Genomic DNA, 24,755 nt, shown 5'->3' with positions numbered 1-24,755 from the left:
CTGTTTTCTGTGGCATTTCAAATTCAAATCCTGCTGGCAGATCTTGACTTCCATATTGGAAACCCGAATTTGAAGCCCAACATCCGTCTTGAAAGCCGAACTTAACCATGGATGGAAGCACCCCTTTAAAATGTTCACCCTCGGACTGTGACCTGGATTGCGTTTCCGGGACACCGTATCGTTCCCTGCTAAAAAAAAAAAAAAGAAAAAAATTCTATAGAAATTCTATAGAAATCTATAGAATTCTATAGAATTTGAATACAACAACTTGGACGTGAACTTTGGATGTGATTTTCTATAGAATTTCTACAGAACAGAACGTAGGATTTGGGTCCTAAAGTTCTATAGTTCTTTAGAAATTCTTTAAAGATGTTCCATAGAAAAATTTTAGCATGGTTGGACCAGGTCTGAAACCTTAATCCTGGCTTGAAACCACGTGAAAACCTACAAATTTAGTTTGATTGTTGAATAAATAATGATCTCATGTTAATGTGCATGGATGGCATTTTAATTGCTGCTTATAATTGCATTCAAAACGTGTATTTCCTATCAGCAATTTCCTAAAACAAGACGTTTTGTCTGAAAACATTTGCAAAATTTGCACGTCGAGGGGGACTCGGCAAGTTCGTCATGTGGCCTTTTTAAAAAACTTATTGTCTGCCAATGGTCAAATTATATTTACTTAATATTTGTTTGCAGTTTTTTCACAGTAACCCGATTGGCTGGCAACCGGTTCAGGGTGCACCCTGCCGCCTGCCCGTTGACAGCTGGGATGGGCTCCGGCACCCCCGTGAGGATAAGCGGAAAAGAAAATGGATGGATGGTTAAATTGCCCATGAATTTCCTACCATCAGGGGGCGGTAGCGTGCGGCGTCACCGTTGTCCTGTCAAGCACGTCGAGGAAGAAGTCCGGCCAGGTTGTAGGTTTCAACATGGCGGCGGTGGACGTCGTCGTGTGTAGCTTGGTGACTCTGTGGCGGATACCGGCCGTCAGACACAAATTCCCGTGGATGTTTTTGCTCATTTCCGTGGTGGGCTCCGTCCTCAAAGAGTTCCAGCTCGTCCCGCAGACTTACTTCAGCAGCAGCAGAAATTTCCTCAACGTGTGAGTGAAGCTAAAAAGCTGGCTAGCTTGTTGTTAGCCTGCTGAGGTCAGGACGCCACCAGCGACATTGCAACTTCCAACTGACTGAAAATGGTCTTTAGCTGGTGGCTTACATACGCTTTTACGCGTTTTAGTGGGGTTTTTTTCCATTAATTTGTTTTTGTAACATTAAATATTTAGACAATAATTCAGTAGTCTGTACCAGTGAAGGCGTGTATGAATGGAATTCATGCAACGTTCAAGTCAGCTCTTATAAATCTTTTCCCACGTCATCATTATGCAGCCACATATTTTGTATTTTTTATTACATCCCCTCTTCGGTTGTAAATTACAATAATGGGTTGGAAACAAGTTTAAAATGATTTATTGCAAAAAACCTGCCATTAGACCTGTCAACCTTTCGGAGCGCCAACCTGTATAAACTACGTAAAAAATCCTTATAGAGAGCAAAAAAAAAAAAAAAAAATATATCATACCGAAGCAAATTATATGTCAAAATAACAGAGGGGAAAAAACACAAAGTTTGTCTCTGATTTTATTGTAGATTTCTATAATGATATTATCTGAAGTTAATGTCTAATTATCAAAGTCTATTTAGTGGCGTTACTGTTTTCAGAATTGTATTCATGTGTAACTTTCTTCACCAACTGTAAATGCTGACGCTTTGGCCCCAAATTTTCAGAATCTGAATCGGAAGATTTGTGATATACGGGCGTATACGTAAGATTCACCACAAAATCCCTTTGAACTTACGGCTGAACCGTATGAGTCGACAGGTATGGGTGTATAGACTTTTTATATCCACTAATACATATTCGATGTGAAATTTTGACTTGACACAAGGTACGTGCTTCCAAGCCAAAGCCGAGAGATGAGTTCTCACAAAAACGTAGCATTTAAACGTGCGTGCAGACATGTCCACCGTATGTCAGTCGTGATTTGTCGCCCTGACTTCTGCTGTTGATGTCTTTGAAACTCACTTTTTTTTTTTTTTTTTTTTTTTTTACGTAAAAAATGTTATGAAGCTTTTGCCTTCTGAGTCAATGGTTGGATGACAACAAGAATGTTTTTTTTTTTTTTTTGCCTTGCAGATATTTTGTCAAAGTGTCGTGGGGCTGGACGCTGCTGCTGCTGACTCCCTTCCTCCTCCTCTCCAACACCACCTTCAGCAGGGACGCCGTCTTCCTGGGCAGGCGTCTCCTCTCGCCGGCGGTGGCCACCGCCGTGTGGTACTCGTGCACCGAGACCTTCTTCTACATCGAGAACGTGACCGGCGAGTGTTTCCAGACGGACTCCATGGACGCGAGGAGCGGCCGGTTCACGTCCAAAGCCGAGTGCAAGAGCGCCGGCCACCACTGGCACGGCTACGATATCTCGGGGCACTCCTTCATCCTGACTTACTCGGCCCTCTTCATCGTGGAGGAAACCGCGCCCATGGCCTCGCTGAGGACGGCGAGTATGTCCACCCTCCCGCGGGTGGTCCTCAACCTGCTGTACGTGGCTCTCAACCTCATCGTAATCCTCTGGGTATGGATGTTTATCTGCACCTCGGTTTACTTCCACGACTTGTCTCACAAGGTGGTGGGGACTGCGAGCGGGCTGCTGGCGTGGTACTTGACGTATCGCCTTTGGTATCGTCAACCTTTCTCTCCAGGACTCCCGCCGCAGCGCCAGCTCAAAGAACACAAACGGCACACTTAGCCGCGCATTCGGATGGCCGCACTCTTTTTACCCTTTTTACGTTCTTCCCTCCGAGCACGGAGGTCGTCGCAATCCGGAAGATTTACACTGTCGCTGTGCTACGAGGGCAAAGGTTTAAAAGTATGCGTTCCTGTTTAATGTGTTGTAGCTTCTCTGTTTTTATTTAAGATACTGAGTAATCCTGTTTAAACAGCGTTACTTTAGGATCATAACTGAATATGACACTACCAATAGCGGCCGATGCTTCGCCCCGTGCGTCACTAAACGTTCACACGACAAGAATTGTTGCTGTCCGTGGAAAGCAGCGGAGATGAGCTCTCGTGATTGGTCCGTTTTGGTCACATGCTGTGTTGTTTAGACCCCCCCCCAACATAATGAAGCCTTTACAGATTATTTTTTTTTGGGGGGGGGGGCACCCTATCATGTCGTTCAATGACATCAAAACGGTAGAAGATGGTGGCAAAAAGACGTCGTCACCACCACGTCAAATTTGAGAAAAGTTCCATTGGACCGGTGGTTTGCAAACATTTTACACCACGTACCACCCAAATAAATTTGCACATCAATGACCAAGATTGAAATCCAAATGGTTACTGGACTGCACTTTTATTACACTTTAACGACACCATCACAGTGCCCAAAGCGTGTAATAAAGGCTCGCATTCACCCATTTATACACACATTCTAGTGTGTAGTAAGTCTAAATATTTATCCCCCCAAAAATGACAGAGGTTGTATTTCTAAAGTCATAATATTACAAGAAAAAGACACAATTTTCCAAGAATGTCAAAATTGTATGGTAATTATACATTAAGACATAATAATTTTTTTAAAAAAAAGTTTGCGGGAATACAACACCCCAAAAGTAAATGGAAATAAGTGGAAATGTTAGGGGAGGGGATCAAGTTATCCAAGACCAAAGACGAGATATTTAACAAATAATTTCAAAGTGATGCAACAATGAAGTCGTGATTACATGAACATTTGTAATTTGTGAGGCTAAAGTAAGTTATTTTTTATGCTTAAATATATCAAGGTTACGGCACCCCTAAAGATACATGGGGCGTGGGGGAGATCCTCATTAAAGTTTCTCATTAAAAGGAGAAAGTTTCTCATTCGAAAGAGTTTCTTGTTACAATGAAAAGTTGGTCGTTGAATGAAAAAGTATTTCAATTGAACGAGAAGCGGCGACCTGCCAGTCTACTTGTGGGTGCTCGTTTATTTACACGCACACAGTCGCAGATATGCCTCAGCTATTATACTATACTTATATACTGTTATATTCGTGTGATGAAAGGTTACATTTGTCCATCTTCTTTTAGTTGGATGTTGACACTATCAAGTATACATATTTCATGTTTTGAGGAAAGAGAGCAAATCCTCTTGTGTTGTTTTCCTCTCAGTTGACATGCGCCGGAAGCAAGTAGTAAATAAGCTACTGGACGGCTACCAGAATGCAGGAAGCTAACGCTAGCAGGCTAATAAGGTACCACTCACAAGTAGACTCTTTTCATTTGAATGAGAAACAAGTTGGGTTTTTTTCTTCATGTCCCTTTCGGGGCTTCGTACAAGGTTAATAAAGGTATCAGTTAAAAAAAAAAAAAAAAAACACATCAAGCATTTTTAAAACAGTTTTAAAGATTGACGGCAAATTTATTGCACTTAAAATTGAATTACAACGCTGCTGCACTTGGGGAGTGATCGAGGTGCTCGCGACTAAATGGAACCGCGTACCGCTGACAAATACTGCGTCAGGTCAAAGTGGCAGAAAACGCTTTGAAGGCTCTGCGCTGAATTCAGTCTTCGGATAAATTCACGTCAGCCGGTTTAGGGACACCATGTGGGTCAACCAGCGTCCCCAATCCCAGCGTTAATATCCCTTTCATCACGTACATTTTGAAAATAGTCAATCGTGTTGCATATTGACGTTATGGCAAGCTGGGTGACAAAATGGTGGCAGCGTGTCTCAGTGTCCCTAATTTATTTAACATTTATTTTTAGACAGGGCTTTGACATCTTAGGGTGCTTCAGAAAGTTAAAAAAAATTAGGAGGAATAGGCAAGGTTTTACTGAAAAATGGAGGAGAGGTTCCATAAACGATGCAAGTTTGTCGTGCAATAATGTTTGTGACGCTTTTGAGAGCTTGAGAAGACTGACATTTCCTGTCCCACGCTCGCATGTGCCAACAAAACCTCTTGAACGTTTGAATGAAATTGTTCAGAATCTTTTGCAATTTTAATAAACGGTGACTTTGGTTGTCCTGCATGCTTTTGCGATTTTGAATGTTCTCGGGATGCCTCACTTGTCACATTTAAAATTGGAGTTGCCAAACGGATATTAGATGACACATAAAACTTCAACTCTTGCAAACATTTACTGTGAAGAATTTTTTTCGTTAACATGCGGCTCAATGTTTGACACCTCACTTCTATTACTGCAGTAAATTATTGCCTATTAGGAAGACTGAAGTCCATTGGGAAACTCGGATCCTTGGAGGAACGTGCTGTTCGGTTCTCCAAAGCGTCGGTACTTTGGGGGCGCTGCAGTTTACGTAGTCTGGCCGTTCCGACTGGGTAGCCGGAACGAGCTTGGAAACTGTTGGAGCGAGGTGGTCGTTGGTTCGGTCAAAGAGAGGAAACGCACTCGACCTCTCAGGACTTTGCGCTCCTGGTATCCAGTTCGGGCGCCAGGATGAATTTCCAAAAGCAGTGTTCACAGTTCGACATCCATCCATCCATCCATCCATTATCTACCGCTTTTCCGGGTCCGGTCGCGGGGGAAGTAGCTTCAGCAGGGTTACCCAGACTTCCCTTTCCCCAGCAACTTCTTCCAGCTCTTCCGGAGGGATCCCCCGAGGTGTTCCCAAGCCACCCGAGAGACATAGTCTCTCCAACATTTCCTGGTTCGTCCTCGTGGTCTCTTTCCGGTGGGACTTTCCCGAAACACCTCACCAGGGAGGCGTCCGGGAGGCATCCGGATCAGATGCCCCAGCAGCCACCTCCTCTGACTCCTCTCAATGCGGAGGAGTAGCGGCTCTGGTATGAATATCACGTTGTATTTGAGGAGACTTTTGTTGTAAAGCAACACGACGTTTAGCAAATGATTGCACGAAGCCGTCGTTTATGAGCTCTCACTCAATGAATGCATTTGTGTAGAATTATGTAACAATAACTCATCTGGAAACACTATTGCCCTCTCAAGAGGAAAAAGGTTGCTGTCAACACTGGCGACAGCACCATGTATTAAGAGCGAAGGTGACCTGCAGAGCTGTGGAAACTATTTAGGAGTAAAGTTGATGAGCCACAAAATGAAATTATGGGAAAGAGTAGTGGAGGCGAGACTCAGGACAGAAGTCAGTAAATGTGAGCAACAGTATGGTTTCATGCCTAGAAAGAGTCCCGCAGATGCATAATTTGGTCTGGTCTGGCGGAAAAAATATTTTAGAATAGTACAGGATATGTATGAGGGCAGCAGAACAGCGGTGAAATGTGCCGTTGGTGTGTCAGAAGAATTTAAGGTGGAGGTGGGACTGCATCAGGGATCAGCTCTGAGCCCCTTCCTGTTTGCAGTGGTAATGGATAGGCTGACAGACGAGGTTAGACTGGAATCCCCTCGGACTATGATGTTCGCAGATGATATTGTGATCTGCGGTGAAAGCAGAAAGCAGGCGGAGGAACAGTTTGAAAGGTGGAGGTATGCACTGAAAAGGAGAGGAATGAAGATTAGCCGAAGTAAAACAGAATATATGTGCGTGAATGAGGGGACTGGAGGGGGAAGAGTGAGGCTCCAGGGAGAAGAGATGGGGAGGGTGGATGACTTCAAATATTTGGAGTCAACAATCCAGAGCGATGGTGAAGTGAAGAAACGGGTCCAAGCGAGGTGGAACAGTTGGCGGAAGGTGTCTGGTGTTCTATGTGACAGAAGAGAGAAGGGCAAAGTTTGTAAAACAGTGGTGGGGCCACCCATGATGGACGGATTAGAGACGGTGGCAGGAAGCAGAAGTGGAGGTAGCAGAAATGAAGATGTTGAGGTTCTCGCTCGGAGTGAGCAGATTGGATAGGATTAGAAAAGAGCTCATTAGAGGGACACCCAAAGTTGGATGTTTTGGAGACAAGGTTCGAGAGAGAGCAGACTTGGATGGTTTGGACATGTCCAGAGGCCAGAGAGTGAGTAAATTGGTCGAAGGGTGGCGAGGATGGAGCTGCCAGGGAAGAGTGATGGAGAGGAATACCAAAGAGAAGGTCGATGGATGTTGTGAGGGAGGACATGAGGACAGTTGGGGTGTTAGCCAGGAAGATGGCAGGGCCTAGCTCCTGGCGGAAGGTGAAGAAGAGTGTCTGCTAGGATGAAGGGCAAAGTTTACAAAACAGTGGTGAGGCCGGCCATGATGTACGGATTAGAGACGGTGGCACTGAAGAAACAACAGGAAGCTGAACTGGAGGTGGCAGAAATGAAGATGTTGAGGTTCTCGCTTGGAGTGAGCAGATTGGATAGGATTAGAAATGAGCTCATTAGAGGGAGGGACAGCCAAAGTTTTGGAGACAAGGTTCGAGAGAGCAGACTTGGATGGTTTGGACATGTCCAGAGGCGAGAGAGTTAGTATATTGGTAGAAGGGTGACGAGGATGGAGCTGTCAAGGAAGAGAAAACGAGAGGAAGACCGAAGAGAAGGTGGATGGATGTTGTGAGGGAGGACATGAGGACAGTTGGGGTGTTAGCCAGGAAGATGCACAAGGCTGAGGCTCAGATGGAAAAAGATGACACGCTGTGGCGACCCCTAATCGGGACAAGCCGAAAGGAAAAGAAGAATACATCAGCATGTATTTACTGAAATACTGTATCTATATAGACACAGTACTGCATATTAAAAAAAAATATAAAAAATCAATGAGGACTTTTTATTTGTATTTATTTGTCATTGATGGCAACTGAATAAATTAAGGCTTATGAACAAACATCATAAAAAGCACCATAAATAAAAGTATATTTTAGAAATATAAAAAAATAAACGTCAAAAAAAAAAAAAAAATACTATCGTGAGCTACGACAGCCACCAAGACAAGTCGAATTTGTTGGCTGCGTGCGTGTGACGCGTCGAGGCCGACCAGGAAATCAAAAGAATTGAGGCCACGTTCGGGTTCGGCCTTCAAACAAAAACGTCAACATTTGCGTTTCAAAAGTGACTCCGTGTCCTCGAGATCCCATTTTGGTTCCGTTCACTCAAAACAAATTGCGCTGGGATCACTGCACAGTCGCTCCCGAATCAAAACAAAAAATACATATTCCAAGTTCAAAGGTGAAACCGTTTGCCTTGAGAAACTGCTTATTCTATTAAGTAATTCAATGATGCGCAGGGGAGCAAAATCTCACATTTTCTAATTGTCATTTTCATTTCTGTAAAGGAATGTTGAATCTTTTTCCATGTTTTTAGCTGAATAGAATGTGCAGTGCTCACAATTCACTTTAGGAAGGATTTGGAGATTTTTTTTTTTTTTTTCTGTTTTGCGATTGTGAACGCAGCCGTAATTTTGCAACCGAGTCAAATCGCACTCAAATGTTGATTCGCTCACAGGCCAAAACGTCCTCTTTTGTCTTTAAATTGGCACATTTCAAATTGGTCGTGAGGTCGCAAGGACGAGCGTCTTCCTTCCTCATCTGGAAGTCGTACGACCATCCAAATGCGAGTTCGAGTTCGGCAACGCGGTGGAAAAAAAGCAACCAAACAAAAAAAAAAAGTGGATGCGGACGTCACGTCCAGGTGATTCCCAGCCACGTTAAGTCAAACAGAAAAATGTATCTTTGTTCATTTCTAACAGGCCCGGAGCACGTATGGGGAAAAAATATTGCCACACACACAACAGAATAATCGTCAAGTGTTGAACTAAACGTGGCCATATTTCACGCGACAGTTGTGCTCACAAGTGTTGGCACCCCAGACAGTCGAATCATTTGAAGCATGGCTGTCAACAGATGACGTGCTTTAATATCTTCTTGATCTGACTTGAAGTCAGATTCAACTTTCTGTCGGTCAATTATCCATCCGTCTGTTTTCTGAGATGCTTATCCTCACGAGGGTCATGGGAGTGCAAGAGCCTATTCTGACTATCTTGGGGCAGGAGTGGAGGGGTGCACCCTGAACCGGTCGCCAGCCAATCGCAGGGCACACGGAGACAATCACACCGTGGGGCAATTTAGAGTCTTCAATTATTTCATGTTTTTGGGTTGTGGGAGGAAACCGGAGTAAAACCCACGCGGGCACGGGGAAAACATGCAAACTCCACACAGGCGCGGCCGGGTTTTGAACCCCGGTCCGCAGAACTGCGAGGCCGACGCTCCGCAGTTGCTCCACCGTTGGTCAATTCGAAATACCAAAGTGATTTGTATTGTGTGCGTGTATATTATACGACTTAAGTCAATTTGTGAGTAAAATAAAACTCACGCATTGACAATCCAGTAGGGCGGCGCTGTGAGATGGGTTTGGGTATTCGTTCCGTTCATGACGACGCCCGTAACTCAAAACTGTCTTTCCTTCCTCCAAATCGTCTTTTCCCATTACAATGACAGGAAACGCCATTCGTTCGACCTGTCAAGTTAAAAGCAAAAATCAAAACCAAGCCGCAATGGAATCGGCTCATTTCCCCGCTCATTATTGCTGGGCCGGGTCCAAACATTTCGACAGGTCGCAACATGTTTTTTGTTTTACCTCCGAGCAGCCTCAAGGAATCAAGCGCGTCTTCAACCGAGCGCTTCGGCGTCGACGTCACAATTGCGATCTTCCTGCTCGGTGGCGGCAGGAAGTGTGCTGTGCGATCTCGAATGAACGAAGCGTGACGTACGTCGCACGTGTGCAGTTGCCATGTGAGAAAACTCAACGATCGCGATGCTTTCGGAAGCGGGTTTCTTTCGGGATTGCTTTTTGTTTCGGACTCGGGCCCCGATTCTTGGAGCGAAAACAGGGGGCGGTGTCAGGAGTGAAAGATTTTCCTGTGGCCGAGAGCTTTTACCCGCGCTGAGCGATTACTAGTCTGCGTGTGCGCTGGTTTGAACGAAGTCCGGTACTTTTTCGATCGCGTGCCTTCAACAAACGTCAAACACAAGAGCAGGTGAGCCGGATGAAGGCTGCCAGTACCAGAAAACGGGCAGCCAAGTCTCGATATGGAATGTTTTCCCATCTTTACTCGCCCAGGTAAGTATCGGTGGTTCCTATATTCCGTACGGGTTTTCCTGCGGTCCTCAAATGTTACAGTAAAGTTCAAACATCTCACGTATACACAGACATCGAAGACGCTAAGAGAGCATTTACTACATATATTTCTTTTTTAAAAACCAGTAGGCAAAGTAGCCCATCCCGCCGAGGGACCCCATCAGAAAGGAGGCCCCGAAGAAGGACGGCGGCTTCTTCTTTACCATCCGGAAGGCGTTGGGCAGGACCGCCGAGAGGAGCGTCGTGTGGATGTCGCCCAGGACCTTGCGGAAAGCGAAGCGTTTTTGCACCCGCAGAAAAAAGGATTGCAGGTTGGGCCGGCTGCCGTCCTCCCAGTATTTCTTAGAAAGTCCCAAGAACTTGAGCCTGTGCAGCAAGGCTCCCAGACAGACGTCAGCGAGCGTAAAGTCTGGTCCACATAGCCACAACTCACACTTTGGACCTGGGAGGGGAGGGGGGTGGGAAAGGAAGAACTGGATTGCCGCTGCTGCCGTTTGAGAGGCGTCGTGCCGGCCTACCTTGGTGCTCCAGTTTCCTTTTCTCCAGTTCAGCCTCCACTTGATCTAAGACCATCGCTAACTCGGCCAGGATTTTCTTCAGATAGTTGACATTATCGTGGTCCAAGATCTTTGCCTGCCAAGCACAGTGAAGAAAACCAGACAGGTCATAATCCATCCATCTATTTTCTACCGCTTTACCGGGTCGGGTGGCGGGGGAAGTAGTTTCAGGAGGGTTAGCCAGACTTCCCTTTCCCCGGCCACTTCCTCCAGCTCTTCCGGAGGGATCCCGAGGCGTTCCCAGGCCAGCCGAGAGACATACTCTCTCCAGCGTGTCCTGGGTCATCCCCTGGTCTCTTTCCGGTGGGACACGCCCGGAACACCTCACCAGGGAGGCATCCGGATCAGATCCCCCAGCCACCTCTTCTGGCTCCTCTCAATGTGGAGGAGCAGCGGGTCGACACTGAGCCCCTCCCTGATGATCGAGCTTCTCACCCGTTCTTTAAGGGAGGGCCCGGACACCCTGCGGAGGAAACTCATCTGGGATGTGGGATCTTGTTCTTTCGGTCACGACGCACAGCTCTTGCTCATAGGTGAGGGTAGGAACGTAGATCGAGAGCTTCACCTCTCGACTCGGCTCCCTCTTTGCCACAACAGACCGATACAAAGTCCGCATCACTGCGGACGTCGCACCGATCCGTCTGTCGATCTCGCGCTCCATTCTTCCCTCGCTCGTGAACAAGACCACAAGATACTTGAACTCCTGCCCTTGGGGCAGGATCTCATCCCCGACCCGGAGAGGGCACGCCACCCTTTTCCGACTGAGGACCATAGTCTCAATTTTATGTAAAAAAAAAAAAACAAAACAAAACAAAGAGGAGCAGAAAACCTGGTTTGAACACTGAAAATGGATGCCAAAAACTGCTCTTCTTTTATTGTCATTTTTAAGAAAAAGGAAGAGCCCGAGGGTGAGCTCGTGGTGACGATAAATCGAGGGGACGTTTACAAATACCGAACGTTGTTCTGCCGAGAAGGCACCAAACATCCTCACAGGTGAGCGCAAAATGTTTCCTTGTCTTTACGGTGTAATTAAGAAAAATATCACGGCCAGACTGAAAAAAAGTCAGTTCAATATTATACAAACGGAGGATACTGCAAAGTAAATTGTATTTGTTAGTAGTTTTAATGCGTCATACTTTTCACTTGGAGAAGAAATGCAGTTTTTTTTTTTAACTTCTGCATCCGGGGCGCTTGCTCGAATCCAACGATACAACGATGCGGTTTTGACTCGCAGCGGCCAATCAGATGCCAAGAAATTTGGCGTCGGGATTTATGGGGGCCGATCAGCAAGTTAAAAAAAACAAAACAAAAAACAACAACAAAAACGATTACATAATGGAGCAATTAATTCATACTGTATATACTTGTGTACTTTAAAAAATGTATTTACGATAAACAATGTATCTTTGTTGATCTATTTATGCCAGGTAGGCATAGCGACAGATTCATGGTCTTCCACTAGATGGCAGGAAGTTCGTAATGTGTCTTAATTTTTTGCAACATTCTTCGTTGGTGTGCCGTGAGATTTTTAATTGTAATAAAGGTTGGAATTTTATGCTCTTTATCAGATCACGTTTCAAATCAACATTATAACATGACTTCAATTACTGTAATGAATTTGCTTTACTGAAAATTAAAATTCAAAAGTTCACCTGCACCAAAACTTTAGCGCATGTTTCGACTGAATGGCGGCATGTTTACCTTTGGGTGCTAGCACTAGCTTGCTAGGCCGCGTAACGTTTTGCTAGCTGCTCGGGAGCTCGTTCGTGCTTTTGCAATCTGCCTTGTGGCCTTACAGTATTGCGCCCTTTAATAAATACAAAATACAGCTTATGAAACCATTTCTTGAAGCTAAATTTGCCCCAATTTGTTGTTTTATAAAGATTTTGTTGTAGATTGGGTGATACTGTTCAGGAAAATCTGAATGTATTCATTTTTTAACAATCTGAACTGTATGTTCGAATTTTTTTTTTTTTTTTATTACTGAGTTTTCTTTTTTAATTTCTTACTCTTGACAAATTTTTTTGGAGGACCATTTTTTTACTTATAGTCATTATTCTAAACTCATTTGGCTTCCCATCTCTCTGGCTAGTGTAATAAAGATACGTATGTACAGTATTTGAAAAATTGTTATTGTCAAAAATGAGAAAACTGTGTCGAGCAACTAAATCTTTTTTCGGACTGACCATGAGCTTCTTCTGCTTGGACAGGTACGGTTCTGTCAGCTGGGGCTCCTCGTGGTCCAACTTCATCAGCTCCGTGGCGGCGTTGACCAAATGTCCTGCGGTCACAAACGCACAACAAACAGATAACTGCAGTGGCTCGATGTCGGCGTGAAGTCTGAAGTCGCGGCTGCCGGCGGTGTGGCTGCTTTTGCTTCCCACACAAAGCGGGGAAAAAAAAAGTCTTCGGCTTGCGAGGAAATGAGAGTTCTGCTGAAGAGACGATAACCGCGGGCCCACTCAAGATGCAGGCGAGTCTGCCTACAGGCAAGAAGCCTTCAAAACTCTCCGTTCTCTGCAGCGCTTATCCTCATCGGGGTCGTCAGCCAACCGCTGGCTAAGCACTGAATACTTTGCCTCCGTTTCCGACATCTTTATAAAGTACGATTTTGCAAACAAAATCAAATAAATGACTGCACACGCTGTAAGACTGTAAGTGGTTGTCGCGCTCTCTCGTTACCCCAAGTTGGGACCGGTTCGTTGGAGAGAAACGAGAGCAGTGCGCCCACTAAATACAGTTAAAAAAAAAAAAAATCATTGAGCATAATTTGTATTTTCAAACATTTGTTTTCTTTTCTTTGCATGTCAATCCGTCAAAATATTGCTTTACAGGAAATGGTCCGTGGCACTGAAAAGGAAGTAAACCCAAGATGCCAACATTTTCTGTTCTTCTATTTTAAATGTGCATATCGTCTTTACCAGATACCGTTTACTTCAATGTAAAAAAAACTGCATTTGAAACATCACATCCACACCCTTATGTGGGCAGCCATTTTTAACGTAACATCAGTCTTTACTGGCGTTAGCACTTGGAAGGTAGTCTGGCTTTACATTTTGCAGGTTGAAAGTATTGAATCAAATGGAATCCGTTGTTTCATAAACAAGATGAGGGTGGGAAAATTTGGGCAAGTTCCAAAGTTGCAAACATTCTAATGGAATGAATTGAAATTCATGGGTATAAACCAAGAATTTACACAATTGAAGGTTGACCATTAATTCGGATGTTTCATTAGTTGGGTAAAATATATTTTGGCAGAATCTATGACTAAAACAACCAGATTTCACGCGAGTACCGTTCTATCTTGACTAACTTGGGATTTTCCGAGTTACGAGGCATCCCTCGGCCCAAATTTGAGAAGTGATCGTTTGAGTGAAGTGAGGGGGCGGTGGGGGGCACACAGTCTCCCAGGACCTGAAGTGGGAGACAAACATCAACTCCATCCTCAAAAAAGCCCAGCAGAGGAAGCACGGCCTGTTGAGGCTCCTCCGATCAGAACTGTGTACCTCCCACCACGGTCTGCTTTGGTGCCCCCACGAAAAAGGACAAACTCGGACTGCCACGGACAATCAAACCTGCTGAAAGGATTGTCGGTACCCGCTAGCCATCCTCGAGGACTTGCACATGACCTGAGCTAAGACAAGCGCAGGGAAAATCCTTTTGGAGCCGCCACATCCTGGTCACCAGACCTCTTCCAGCTCCTTCCCCCGAACAATGCAAACCAAAACTAGCCGGCGCTCCAGCAGTTTCTTCCCCCTCTTACGCACAAAAGTTCAAATTCAACCGCAACATGCAACCAATTTTTCGTCTTGAGATGGTCGTCACATTCTATGAGGCCAATTATTATTCTATGTAATCCATTACTCTTGCACTCTACACATCAGTTGTCGATCAGTACGATGCTTAAGAGTCCGTAGCAGAGTGGAATTCGGAGAAAACCTTGTGCGTACCAGACCTAAGGGAGTGGAATCCCCTCACATGTGTACTGTATGTTGCCCTCTATGTTTCCAATCTGGAATATTTCCAAAAATTGCCCAGTTGAACTTCCGGAAACTTTCCGGCCGTTTCCAACCCTCCGAAAAGACGCACAAAGCATCCCGGCCCGATGCAGCGGGTCGACTTCACTTACGACGTATTTCAGCAGTGGCGTACTTTGGGATCATAGAGTCGGTGGTGAGCTCCGGGTGGAGGATGCAGCCGTGGGTGTACGCGTCCATGGGGAGGCCGTCCAGGAGCCGCCGGTACTGCTGCACGCGCTCGTGGACGGGCGAGTCTGGAGCGGGAATCAGCTGAGCCACCGAGTCTGCGGGTGACAAAATAATACAACGCACGAAAAACACGTTGAAGTCGCACATTGCCCGATCTGGAGGAATCGGGGTGAGAGGAGGGAGGCGGGTCTACGCGTGCCAGTCACAGGACTAACACATGAATGCAGACCACCACTCAGCCTTGGCAGCGCCATCGCTTGGCTCATTCTTGGGCAATTGTTTTCTGTTCTTCCAACTTTTTTGGGAGTGCCTATTTGTGTCTGACCTCCTTCTGGAAGAAAACCACTCTGAATATCATGCCCTCGCCTCGGAGTCCTGCATTTCGGTTGGCCCCTGAGCTGCTTGCTCATCTTGACACACCCCCCGGAAGAGAAAATATTGCTACTTTCACAGCCCTGTGAGTACACCTCAATATAAAATTGTATCCAAAGGATATTGTCATCTGATGCTTATAAACATTGAGGAATGTACAAAAGATATATTTCAATTTACAATAACCAACTAATTTACGAGTTGTTTTCAGTCTGGAACACAAAATAAAGTGCATCAGATTCCCTGAAATAGGAAAAAAAATAAAATGTCAACATTCAAATTGCTATCAAAACGTCACCAGTTCGGCGCTATGTTATAAGCTGCCGAAGTTCTGCTGCCGCCAACAAAATTCAAACTCGCGCCAGTGCTCAAGATTGACGTCTTCAAGGGACAAAATCGAGTCATGTGACGTCACCCGCCATCTTAAGAAGGGAAACAGTGTTATGAATCTTTTAAAATGAGCGCAAAGGTCTCGTGTCAATATTTCTATGCTGTATGAAGCAGATTTCCCTCAGCGGTTCTTGCGCTTTTCACGCACGGCCGCTAACGGCCCACCTTTGAAGGTCTCAGGCTCCCAGAACATGACGTAATATCTTAAGGGCTGAATGGACAATAATATACTGTAAGACAGGCCACACTCACACACTGGAGTACAAAAAATATGACGCTTCAGTGTACACGAGCAATTTCAGCATCGTAACCCAACGATGCTCAAAGTGTGGGACGCGAGCTCCCTCTAGTGGTACACCAACAATCCCTCCGTAAATTGAACTGGGCCGTTAACAGTCACTGTGATTTGACAGCGCGCCATTGCACTCGCAAATCTGCACTGTCGAGCACAAAAAAATCCAGCGCGTAAGATTTGTTAAGAGTAGAAATACATAGCTACTGAAAGACGTCGCTTATTTTGTGTATTCTCCTCTCAAGCTGCGCCACTGCGCAATTGCGCACTTGTCGCACACTCTCAGCGCACATGAAAACCGATCCAGCCCAGTGGACCACAGCTTGACATCTTTTTTTTTTTTTTTTTTTCAACACGGAAGCACGCGATCTCTGCTGCTCAGCCTACTTTTACTTCCGAGTTTACCTGACACCGCCCCCCCTCCTCTCTTAAAGGGGCACACTCATAATTACAAATGACGAACACCCGTAACTTTATATCCGCGGGCATGACTGACCACACCCGTGCATTTTTCAAATGCGAGTGACTTGCGTTCCCTGGAAGGTCTCTTCGGGCAGGGCGTGCGCAATCCCCCAGAACTCTTACCTCCCACAAAGTTGGTCTCCAGGTAGTCTATGATCTGGTTGTAGTCGCTGATGATGTTGCCGCCGTGGAGGAAGACGGGCACCTCCTCTCCCAGGTTGAGCCTCATGAACCAGGGTTCCTTGTGCTCCTGCAGCGGGAGGCTCACGTCTCTCTCCTCGCACGCCAGCCCCTTCTCGTTGATGACCAGGCGCACCTGCAACGACCCGGCGCTGTGACATCATCGAACGAGGGGGGAGGCGACGAAACGGAAAACGCCGACTCGAAAGGTAAATGAAGGCGTTTGGGTCGCTACCAGTGGAAATGTTTGTTCGACTGTTGATCGTCAACACCAACAATCAAACAATTTCTGTTTCCCGAAATGAATGAAGTCTTTTCTAAAAAAATATCCAGGAGCGAATGTAACCGTCACGGCAAGCAGATATTAAGTCACGTTCTTTTGGAGGAAACCAAAAGTTTTCTCGTGTGCAGAGAGAGTTCATTTCAGATACTAGTACTTGTGATACTTTTCGTTTCATTTCAAGTCACCACTGGATTTTGGATTATGCACAGTACGGAAGGGAAAACATGGCAGTTTCCGTCCGTCCGTCCATCCATTATCTACCGCTTTTCCGGGTCAGGTCGCGGGGGAAGTAGCTTCAACTTCCCTTTCCCCAGCCACTTCTTCCAGAGGGATCCCGAGGCGTTCCCAAGCCAGCCGAGAGACCATACTCTCTCCAGCGTGTCCTGGGTCGTCTTCAGGGTCTCTTTCCGGTGGGACATGCCCGGAACATCTCAACCGGGAGGGGTCTGAGAGGCATCCGAATCAGCAGCCACCTCATCTGGCTCCTCTCAATGCGGAGGAGCAGCGGCTCGACACTGAGCCCCTCCCTGATGACCGAGCTTCTCACCTGTTCTCTAAGGGAGATCCCGGACACCCTGCGGAGGAAACTCATTTTGGTCGCTTGATTTCGGGATTTTGTTCTTTAGGTCACAGCTGGTGCCCATAGGTGAGGGGCAGAACGTAGATTGACCGGTAAATTGCGAGCTTGGCCTTTCGACTTAGGTCCCTCTTGACCACCACGGACCGACACAAAGTCCGCATCACCGCAGATGCTGCACCGATCCGTCTGCCGATCTCTCGTGAACAAGAACACGAGATACTTGAACTCCTCCACTTGGGGAAGGATCTCGTGTCATGAAATAAAAGTAAAATATAGCCTTTATATTTACTTTCACAACTGGCAATTGGATGTAAACTAACAAACAAAAAAAAGAGATTTTTAAAATATTCACATTTTAGGAGCAGATTACAACATGGAAAAAAAAGGCCTGATCATTAAATTCAACTGCAGTACTTATTTGGTTCGGTTTATGTGACCCAGAATTTGGTAAAAGATAGTTTGCCACCTGAAAAAAAAAAAAACAATAATAATAATCTTTTAAATTGGCAGTTGAAAATGGACTGAATGATTTTGATGCTTTTGATTGAATGCGAGTTATGATTATTTTTTTCTATTTCTGTGTGACAATTGAGCCACTTTCACAATGACACTCTGTTATGTAATTGTGTGAGTCACTCGGCATCGGGCAAAGCTGATCAGGAGGCACAGTAAAAAAAAAAAAAAAAATAGTTGTGAAAAAAACTTCATTTATTAATATTATTACTTGTCCAGAAAAAAAATATTAGAGAAAACCAACGCACATAAAGCAGATCTGAGTAATACGGCAGCAGCTGCCACACTCGTACTAAAAACGGATCCACGTACAACATCCAAAACGCGATTGTTTCAAGTTACTTGGAACATGCGGCACTGGAACAATTTTACATAGTCAGCCATGTGGGGGCGAGCTAGACTGACTACCGAGGATGCACTGGCACCAATTTTTCCCCAGTCCAGTTCTGAGCGCTCGCATCTCCATCGGAGTGTAGCCTCGTCGCCCATATCGAAGGACCGATGCTCCTAATCAGCACCGATTCCGGAGCAACGTAGAAACCCGGCTGAGTCCGGCACCAATTTTTCCCCAGACCAGTTCCGAGCGCGAGCATCTCCATCGGAGTGTAGCCTCGTCGCCCATATCGAAGGACCGATGCTCCTAATCAGCACCGATTCCGGAGCAACGTAGAAACCCGGCTGAGTCCGGCATCAATTTTTCCCCAGACCAGTTCTGAGCGCTAGCATCTCCATCGGAGTGTAGCCTCGTCGCCCATATCGAAGGACCGATGCTCCTAATCAGCACCGATTCCGGAGCAACGTAGAAACCCGGCTGAGTCCGGCATCAATTTTTCCCCAGACCAGTTCTGAGCGCTAGCATCTCCATCGGAGTGTAGCCTCGTCGCCCATATCGAAGGACCGACGCTCCTAATCAGCACCGATTCCGGAGCAACGTAGAAACCCGGCTGAGTCCGGCATCAATTTTTCCCCAGACCAGTTCTGAGCGCTAGCATCTCCATCGGAGTGTAGCCTCGTCGCCCATATCGAAGGACCGATGCTCCTAATCAGCACCGATTCTGGAGCAACGTAGAAACCCGGCTGAGTCCGGCACCAATTTTTCCCCAGTCCAGTTCTGAGCGCTAGCATCTCCATCTGAGTGTAGCCTCGTCGCCCATATCGAAGGACCGACGCTCCTAATCAGCACCGATTCCGGAGCAACGTAGAAACCCGGGTGAGTCCGGCATCAATTTTTCCCCAGACCAGTTCCGAGCGCTAGCATTTCCATCGGAGTGTAGCCTCGTCGCCCATATCGAAGAACCGATGCTCCTAATCAGCACCGATTCCGGAGCAACGTAGAAACCCGGCTGAGTCCGGCATCAATTTTTCCCCAGTCCAGTTCTGAGCGCTAGCATCTCCATCTGAGTGTAGCCTCGTCACCCATATCGAAGGACCGATGCTCCTAATCAGCACCGATTCCGGAGCAACGTAGAAACCCGGCTGAGTCTGCCCCGCATGTTGGAGACTGAACTCGGTGCCGACAGCTGACGTATTGAAGTTCTGCAACACGCTGGTGATTGTCGTAGTTGTTGTTGAGTCACTCGAGGCGTCTGAGGATGGTCCTCAGAGGTCCTGGACTCACATGTGGGAGGCTCCGGAGTCGGGAGCAAAAGGGGTGATAGATGTGTAGGTAGAGGGGGCGCTGTGACCATCCTGTCACATAGCGTAGGAGAACCCGAGCAGAAACTGCAAACTTAGCCTCGATGTCCCTTCGAATATCGGGTTTGGCCAGACCAGATCCTGCGGAACCCCCGTTGGCGGGCGGTGCAGGTGATTGAAGCGAAATCACAGGGAAAACGGCGCCCCCCCCCCACAGCATGAAGTGACCTGGCTTCGTAAGGCTCCCCAGGAGGAGATCCCCTCGCGGGACACCACGGGAAGGTACCCGGTCTTTGTCCCGTCACGCCGGCGATGGCGCTACCTGCCCGTAGGGCATTGCAGGACCTTTCCGAATAGCCAGTTTTGGAAGATATACGGATTTGAATTCTGGTGATCGTGAGCTCCCTTTGCAGGGATTGTTTTGCTTACAAACGGTGTCCACGGTCCAAGTCGTTTGAGGCGCCGTGACGTGCCACGCTAAGCACGAACCGCGATCCTCATGAATGTCGTACCGGGGCCGAGACAAGTTCCTTGTGTGTAAAAGCTGATTCTGATTCTGATTAGCGGTGTGGATCGCCTCACTCGCCGATGGAAAGTAACCTCCTCCCGGAAGTCGCCACCAAATCGGTCCCTTTCATATTCTAAATTATGAGCCGGATGACTTTTTGCCTTCTCGGACTCTCCTTGGGAAGTCGCTGAGTCAAGCGCGCATTTGCAACCAGCCGAATGATGATGACACTTTCTTGGCTTGGACAAAAAAAAAAACAAAAAACAAACCAAAACCCTGAAAAGTGACCTCCGTTGTCAGTAATCATTGGCTGGTGTCGCTTATTTGGATATTTGAGGCAGGATTATGAGTATGATGTTGATTGCGTACAAGACAACTCGCAACGTCCCGGATTCCACCACAACGTACGGTGAATTTATACAAACATTCAAACAATATTAGGCTGCGCGGGTACTGCTACCGTTATCCACTGTACGACGTCTGTACTTTTCTGACAAAATTATGCTACCTTTTTTTGATTTTCAGTTGGAATTATGAAGTGTTCCAACTCGGAGTTCAAAAATCAAAATATCTGGAAGAGTTTATCTGACAAATTATGACATAGATTGCACCAGTGATAAAAGATGGGTGCAAATCAGAATATAATCCAATATAACCCTTTTTAAAAATATACTCAAATCGAAAGAATGCTGCTTAAAATTATTCTGAAAAGTACAACTTAACCTGAAAATATTTTGAATGGGCGGCACGGTGGATCAACTGGTGGAGTTCTGAGGTCCCGGGTTCGATCCCGGACCCGCCCGTATGGAGTTTGCACGTTCTCCCCGTGCCTGCGTGGCTTTTCTCCGGGTGGGCACTCCGGTTTCCTCCCACATCCCACAAACATGCGACATTCATTGGACACTCTAAATTGCCCCAAGGTGTGATTGTGAGTGCGGCTGTTTGTGCTCTTTGTGCCCTGCGACTGGCTGGCGACCAGTTCAGGGTGTGCCCCGCTTCCTGCCTGTTGACAGCTGGGATAGGCTAAAGCAATCCCGCGACCCTTGTGAGGATAAGCGGCTACAAAAAATGGATGCGTGGATATTTTGAATGACAGCCTAGTAAAGTAGTAAATTCTTAAAGTAGTCAAGTGTGTGCGTTACTACCACCTGTGTTTATTACTAAAATGAAACTCCAAAATGTATTTCATTTGAACATTTATGGTGTTAATCTTTCTAGTAATCCATCCATTTTCTTTGCCGCCTATCCTCACAAAGGTCGCGGGGAGTGCCGGAGCCTATCCCAGCTGTCAACGGGCAGGAGCCGGGGCACACCCCGAACTGGTCGCCAGCCAATCGCAGGGCACACGGTGACAAACAGCCGCACTCACGGTCACACTGATCCAATTATCGTTGCATGTTTTTTGGGTATGTGGGAGGAAAGCGGAGTGCCCACCCGGAGAAAAGCCACGCAGGCATGTGGAGGACATGCAAACCCCACACGGGCGGGTCCGGGATTGAACGCGGGACCTCAGAACTGTGAGGCCAACACTTCACCTGCTGATCCACTGTGCCGCCCATTCAAAATATTTAATGGTAAAAATTGGACTTTTGCGAATAATTATAAGCAGCATTCTTTTTACTTGAGTATATTAAAAAAAATTAAAAATACTTCTACGAAGTTATATATTATATTATATATTATATTATATTATATTATATTATACTTCACCAGCTGCACCACCGTGCCGCCCCCTTCTAATAATAATTAAAAAAAAAAAAAAAAAAAAGCTTGGGGGCCCGGTCCAGCATTCCCAACCCACCCCCGGACGAAAGTACAGTATTGATATTTGTTGTAAAATGTAAATTACTGCAAAACGGAAAGGCAGATAAAGGAAAATAAAGTGCAGGTACCAGAGAAGTTTTCTCGAGTGTGTGTACTCGCGTACTTTCCGACTTGTTCACGGCTTTGCCGTTTGCAGCCTGCATGACAATCCGGATTTGCCAAAACCTGATCCGGGACCGCTTTGGCAAGCTCACCTGTGAGACGGCACCGGTCCAACACACAACACACACACTGCAAATCAATTCTACCTGCACAAACACACGTACTGTGTACTGTACACATAGTACAGTACTGTATATACTTTGCATGAGGACAGGGGTAGAGTACGCGAGAAAAACGGCTGCAGAGGCGGCGGCGGGGGCGTCCAGGGGTTTGTTTTGAACGTCACCCGCATCAATTATTCAGCCCGTCGCGTGTCCCGGCTCAGAGGTTGTCGGTTCCAAGACGTCTTGAGAAGGTGGACGTTTTATGACGGATGCATTTTCAATATGGACCACGCGTCGAGATGGAGACGAGCCCCCCTCATTGCTGCAGCGCCGCTCCACATCAAATACATCATGCAATAAAATAAATACTGCACACATATTGCGTGCACGCGGAAGACAAGACAAAACAAACAGCATCGCACCGACCGAGAGGCACCTCCATTTTTTTTTTTTTTTTTACCTTCTGGCAGGCGAAAGACTGCGTCCAGTGGTACAAAACCAGCCTGTCTTTGTTGACGGATTTGGGCTCCGACGTGGGGTCTTCGCACTCGTCCCCGTCTGGGATTTTGCCGTCCTCGTCCATCGCCGAGATGGGCCACCAGCCACAGTTGGTGGGGGTAACATGGTTGGAAGACGCCATGACGGAGCGTTTTGAGCGTGCGGAGGAGAGGAGCGAGCGATCGAGGGAGGGAGGGAGGGAGGGAGGGAGGGAGGGAGGGGGAGGAGAGGAGAGGAGGGGTCAGGAGCTGGAGCAAGCGTCGCCGGCCATCCGGCATCCGGATTGGGGGGGGGAGAAAAAAAATACCAAGCAAGTCTGCAATTTAAAAACACAAAATCTATAATTGCAAAAATTGAAAAATCATCTGAAATCGTCTCTCTCTGGACCCATCTTGTACCAAAAGGGAAATTATTAACCACCCCCCACCCCAAAAAAAAAAAAAAAAAAAAAAAAAAAAAAAATCCCATTCAGAGACAAGACTCAAGTTAGCTGGTCGCGACCTGTCACCCCGGGCTTCGGGAGCTTTGCTGAAACTATGGCTGAAGGGCCATCTTTGGGGAAAAAAAAAAACCCAAATAAAATAATAATAATAAATAAAATGCCCGTCCTTCAACTGCTAAGCGTGCACAGTACAGTAATGTAATTTTGAAAAGTACTAAATTAGTAGTACTAATTAAGAAACTACAGTACTTAATTAGTTGGTACATTTGTTTGTATATTCTAAATATTTTGTCTCTTTAAACTACCTTATGGAAAAAATATTCGGCAATTAGAAAAACACAAACGTATTTTAAAATTGATGATATTAATAACTGCATCTGTTCCTATGCGTCTTGTGTGCGAGTGCGCGTGTGTGTGTGTGTGTGTGAGAGAGAGGAAAACATCACAATCATCTTTATAGGCTAAATATGTAAATATACAATTTCACCACAGCATCAGGGTCACTTAAAGTAAGTACTACAGTAATTTTTTTTACCTTATGTTAAAAAACAATACGTATTTTGTTTGTAAATATGGCATTGACTGGCATATTTATCTTTCTGGTGTTTACTGTCATATTTATCTACAAAATACAAACCAAAAAAATTGAACGGAGCATGAAATCCCAATATTGTCCAGCAGAGGAAGTGAAGAGAGCGGGGGGGGGGGGTGGGGTCAAGGGTGGTGTGCACGTCGGGTCACCCACCACAAATTGTGCCAATTGCAGACAAATGATCCAAATCTTGCAGATGGGATTTGCCAGCAAAATTCTTTCTTGTAAGTATCCACTTTAATATCATTTTAAAAATGTTTCCTGGCGCTTTCAGATACGAGTTTAGTCTGCTCATCGTCCACGCTCGTAACTCGAGAGTCTTCACTCGCTGAAAGGAACGCAAACCTGTAATCCATGCCAGAATCAAAAAAAGAAACTCATCTAAAAATGTTTGTGTTTTGAATCATCGAAAGAGCAAATTATTATAGTTGATTAAATACATGGTGATTTTTATTTTCCTTCAGTGGTGCTGCTAATGCAAGTGTGCGCACCTTAGCCAACTCGGGCCAACTCAGTATTAGACAGGCAGACGTTTACAATGTTCATTGGGGTATCTCATACCGAAGGTCATCAGTGCGGCACTCGTTTCAACTGCCCGTCGCAAATGATTGCGACCATGCCGGCGAGTGTCGTTAAATCGTCTGCCAACAAGTATTCCATACGTCTGCTGCTTCAAGCGGAACAACATCGCTGAAAACCTTCTTCTTTTCCTTTCGGCTTGTCCCGTTAGGGGTCGCCACAGCGTGTCTTCTGTTTTGCCATCCAAGCCTATCTCGTGGATCCTCCTCTCTCAACACCCCAACCGCCCTCACGTCTTCCCTCACAACATTCATCAACCATTCTCTTTGGTCTTCCTCTCGCTCTCTCTTCCTTGACAGCTCCATCCTCGTCACCCTTCCACCAAGATAGTCACTCTCTGGCCACTGGACATGTCCAAACCATCAAAGTCTGCTCTCTCGAACCTTGTCTCCAAAACTTTGGCTGTCCCTCCCTCTAACGAGCTCATTTCTAATCCTATCCAACCTGGTCACTCCGAGCGAGAACCTCAACATCTTCATTTCTGCCACCTCCAGTTCTGCTTTCTGTTTTTTTCTTCAGTGCCACCGTCTCTAATCCGTCCATCATGGCCGGCCTCACCGCTGTTTTGTAAACTTTGCCCTTCTTCATCCTAGCGGAGACTCTTCTGTCACATAACACACCAGAC

General features: G+C 46.2%; 2 protein-coding genes across 2 annotated transcripts; one reads left to right on the top strand and one right to left on the bottom strand.

Annotated features, from left to right (window-relative positions):
- The first annotated feature begins 857 nt into the window (after positions 1–857).
- fitm2 (fat storage inducing transmembrane protein 2) lies at positions 858–5,071 on the top strand. Its single transcript, XM_061846499.1, has 2 exons — positions 858–1,105; positions 2,197–5,071. The coding sequence occupies exons 1-2, from the start codon at positions 933–935 to the stop codon at positions 2,804–2,806; spliced, it is 783 nt and encodes a 260-aa protein (XP_061702483.1). The 5' UTR covers positions 858–932; the 3' UTR covers positions 2,807–5,071.
- Positions 5,072–7,547: 2,476 nt separating this feature from the next.
- Positions 7,548–22,674, bottom strand: gdap1l1 (ganglioside induced differentiation associated protein 1-like 1). Its single transcript, XM_061846487.1, has 6 exons — positions 22,480–22,674; positions 16,414–16,606; positions 14,696–14,869; positions 12,753–12,847; positions 10,528–10,642; positions 7,548–10,451 (listed from the first exon to the last, which is right to left on the bottom strand). The coding sequence occupies exons 1-6, from the start codon at positions 22,657–22,659 to the stop codon at positions 10,108–10,110; spliced, it is 1,101 nt and encodes a 366-aa protein (XP_061702471.1). The 5' UTR covers positions 22,660–22,674; the 3' UTR covers positions 7,548–10,107.
- Positions 22,675–24,755: the final 2,081 nt, after the last annotated feature.

Source organism: Syngnathoides biaculeatus, chromosome 2 (genome assembly GCF_019802595.1).
Source record: "Syngnathoides biaculeatus isolate LvHL_M chromosome 2, ASM1980259v1, whole genome shotgun sequence".
Lineage (NCBI taxonomy): Eukaryota > Metazoa > Chordata > Actinopteri > Syngnathiformes > Syngnathidae > Syngnathoides > Syngnathoides biaculeatus.
Note: the sequence above shows the minus strand (reverse complement) of the source record. Positions and strands in the feature narration are given on the sequence as shown.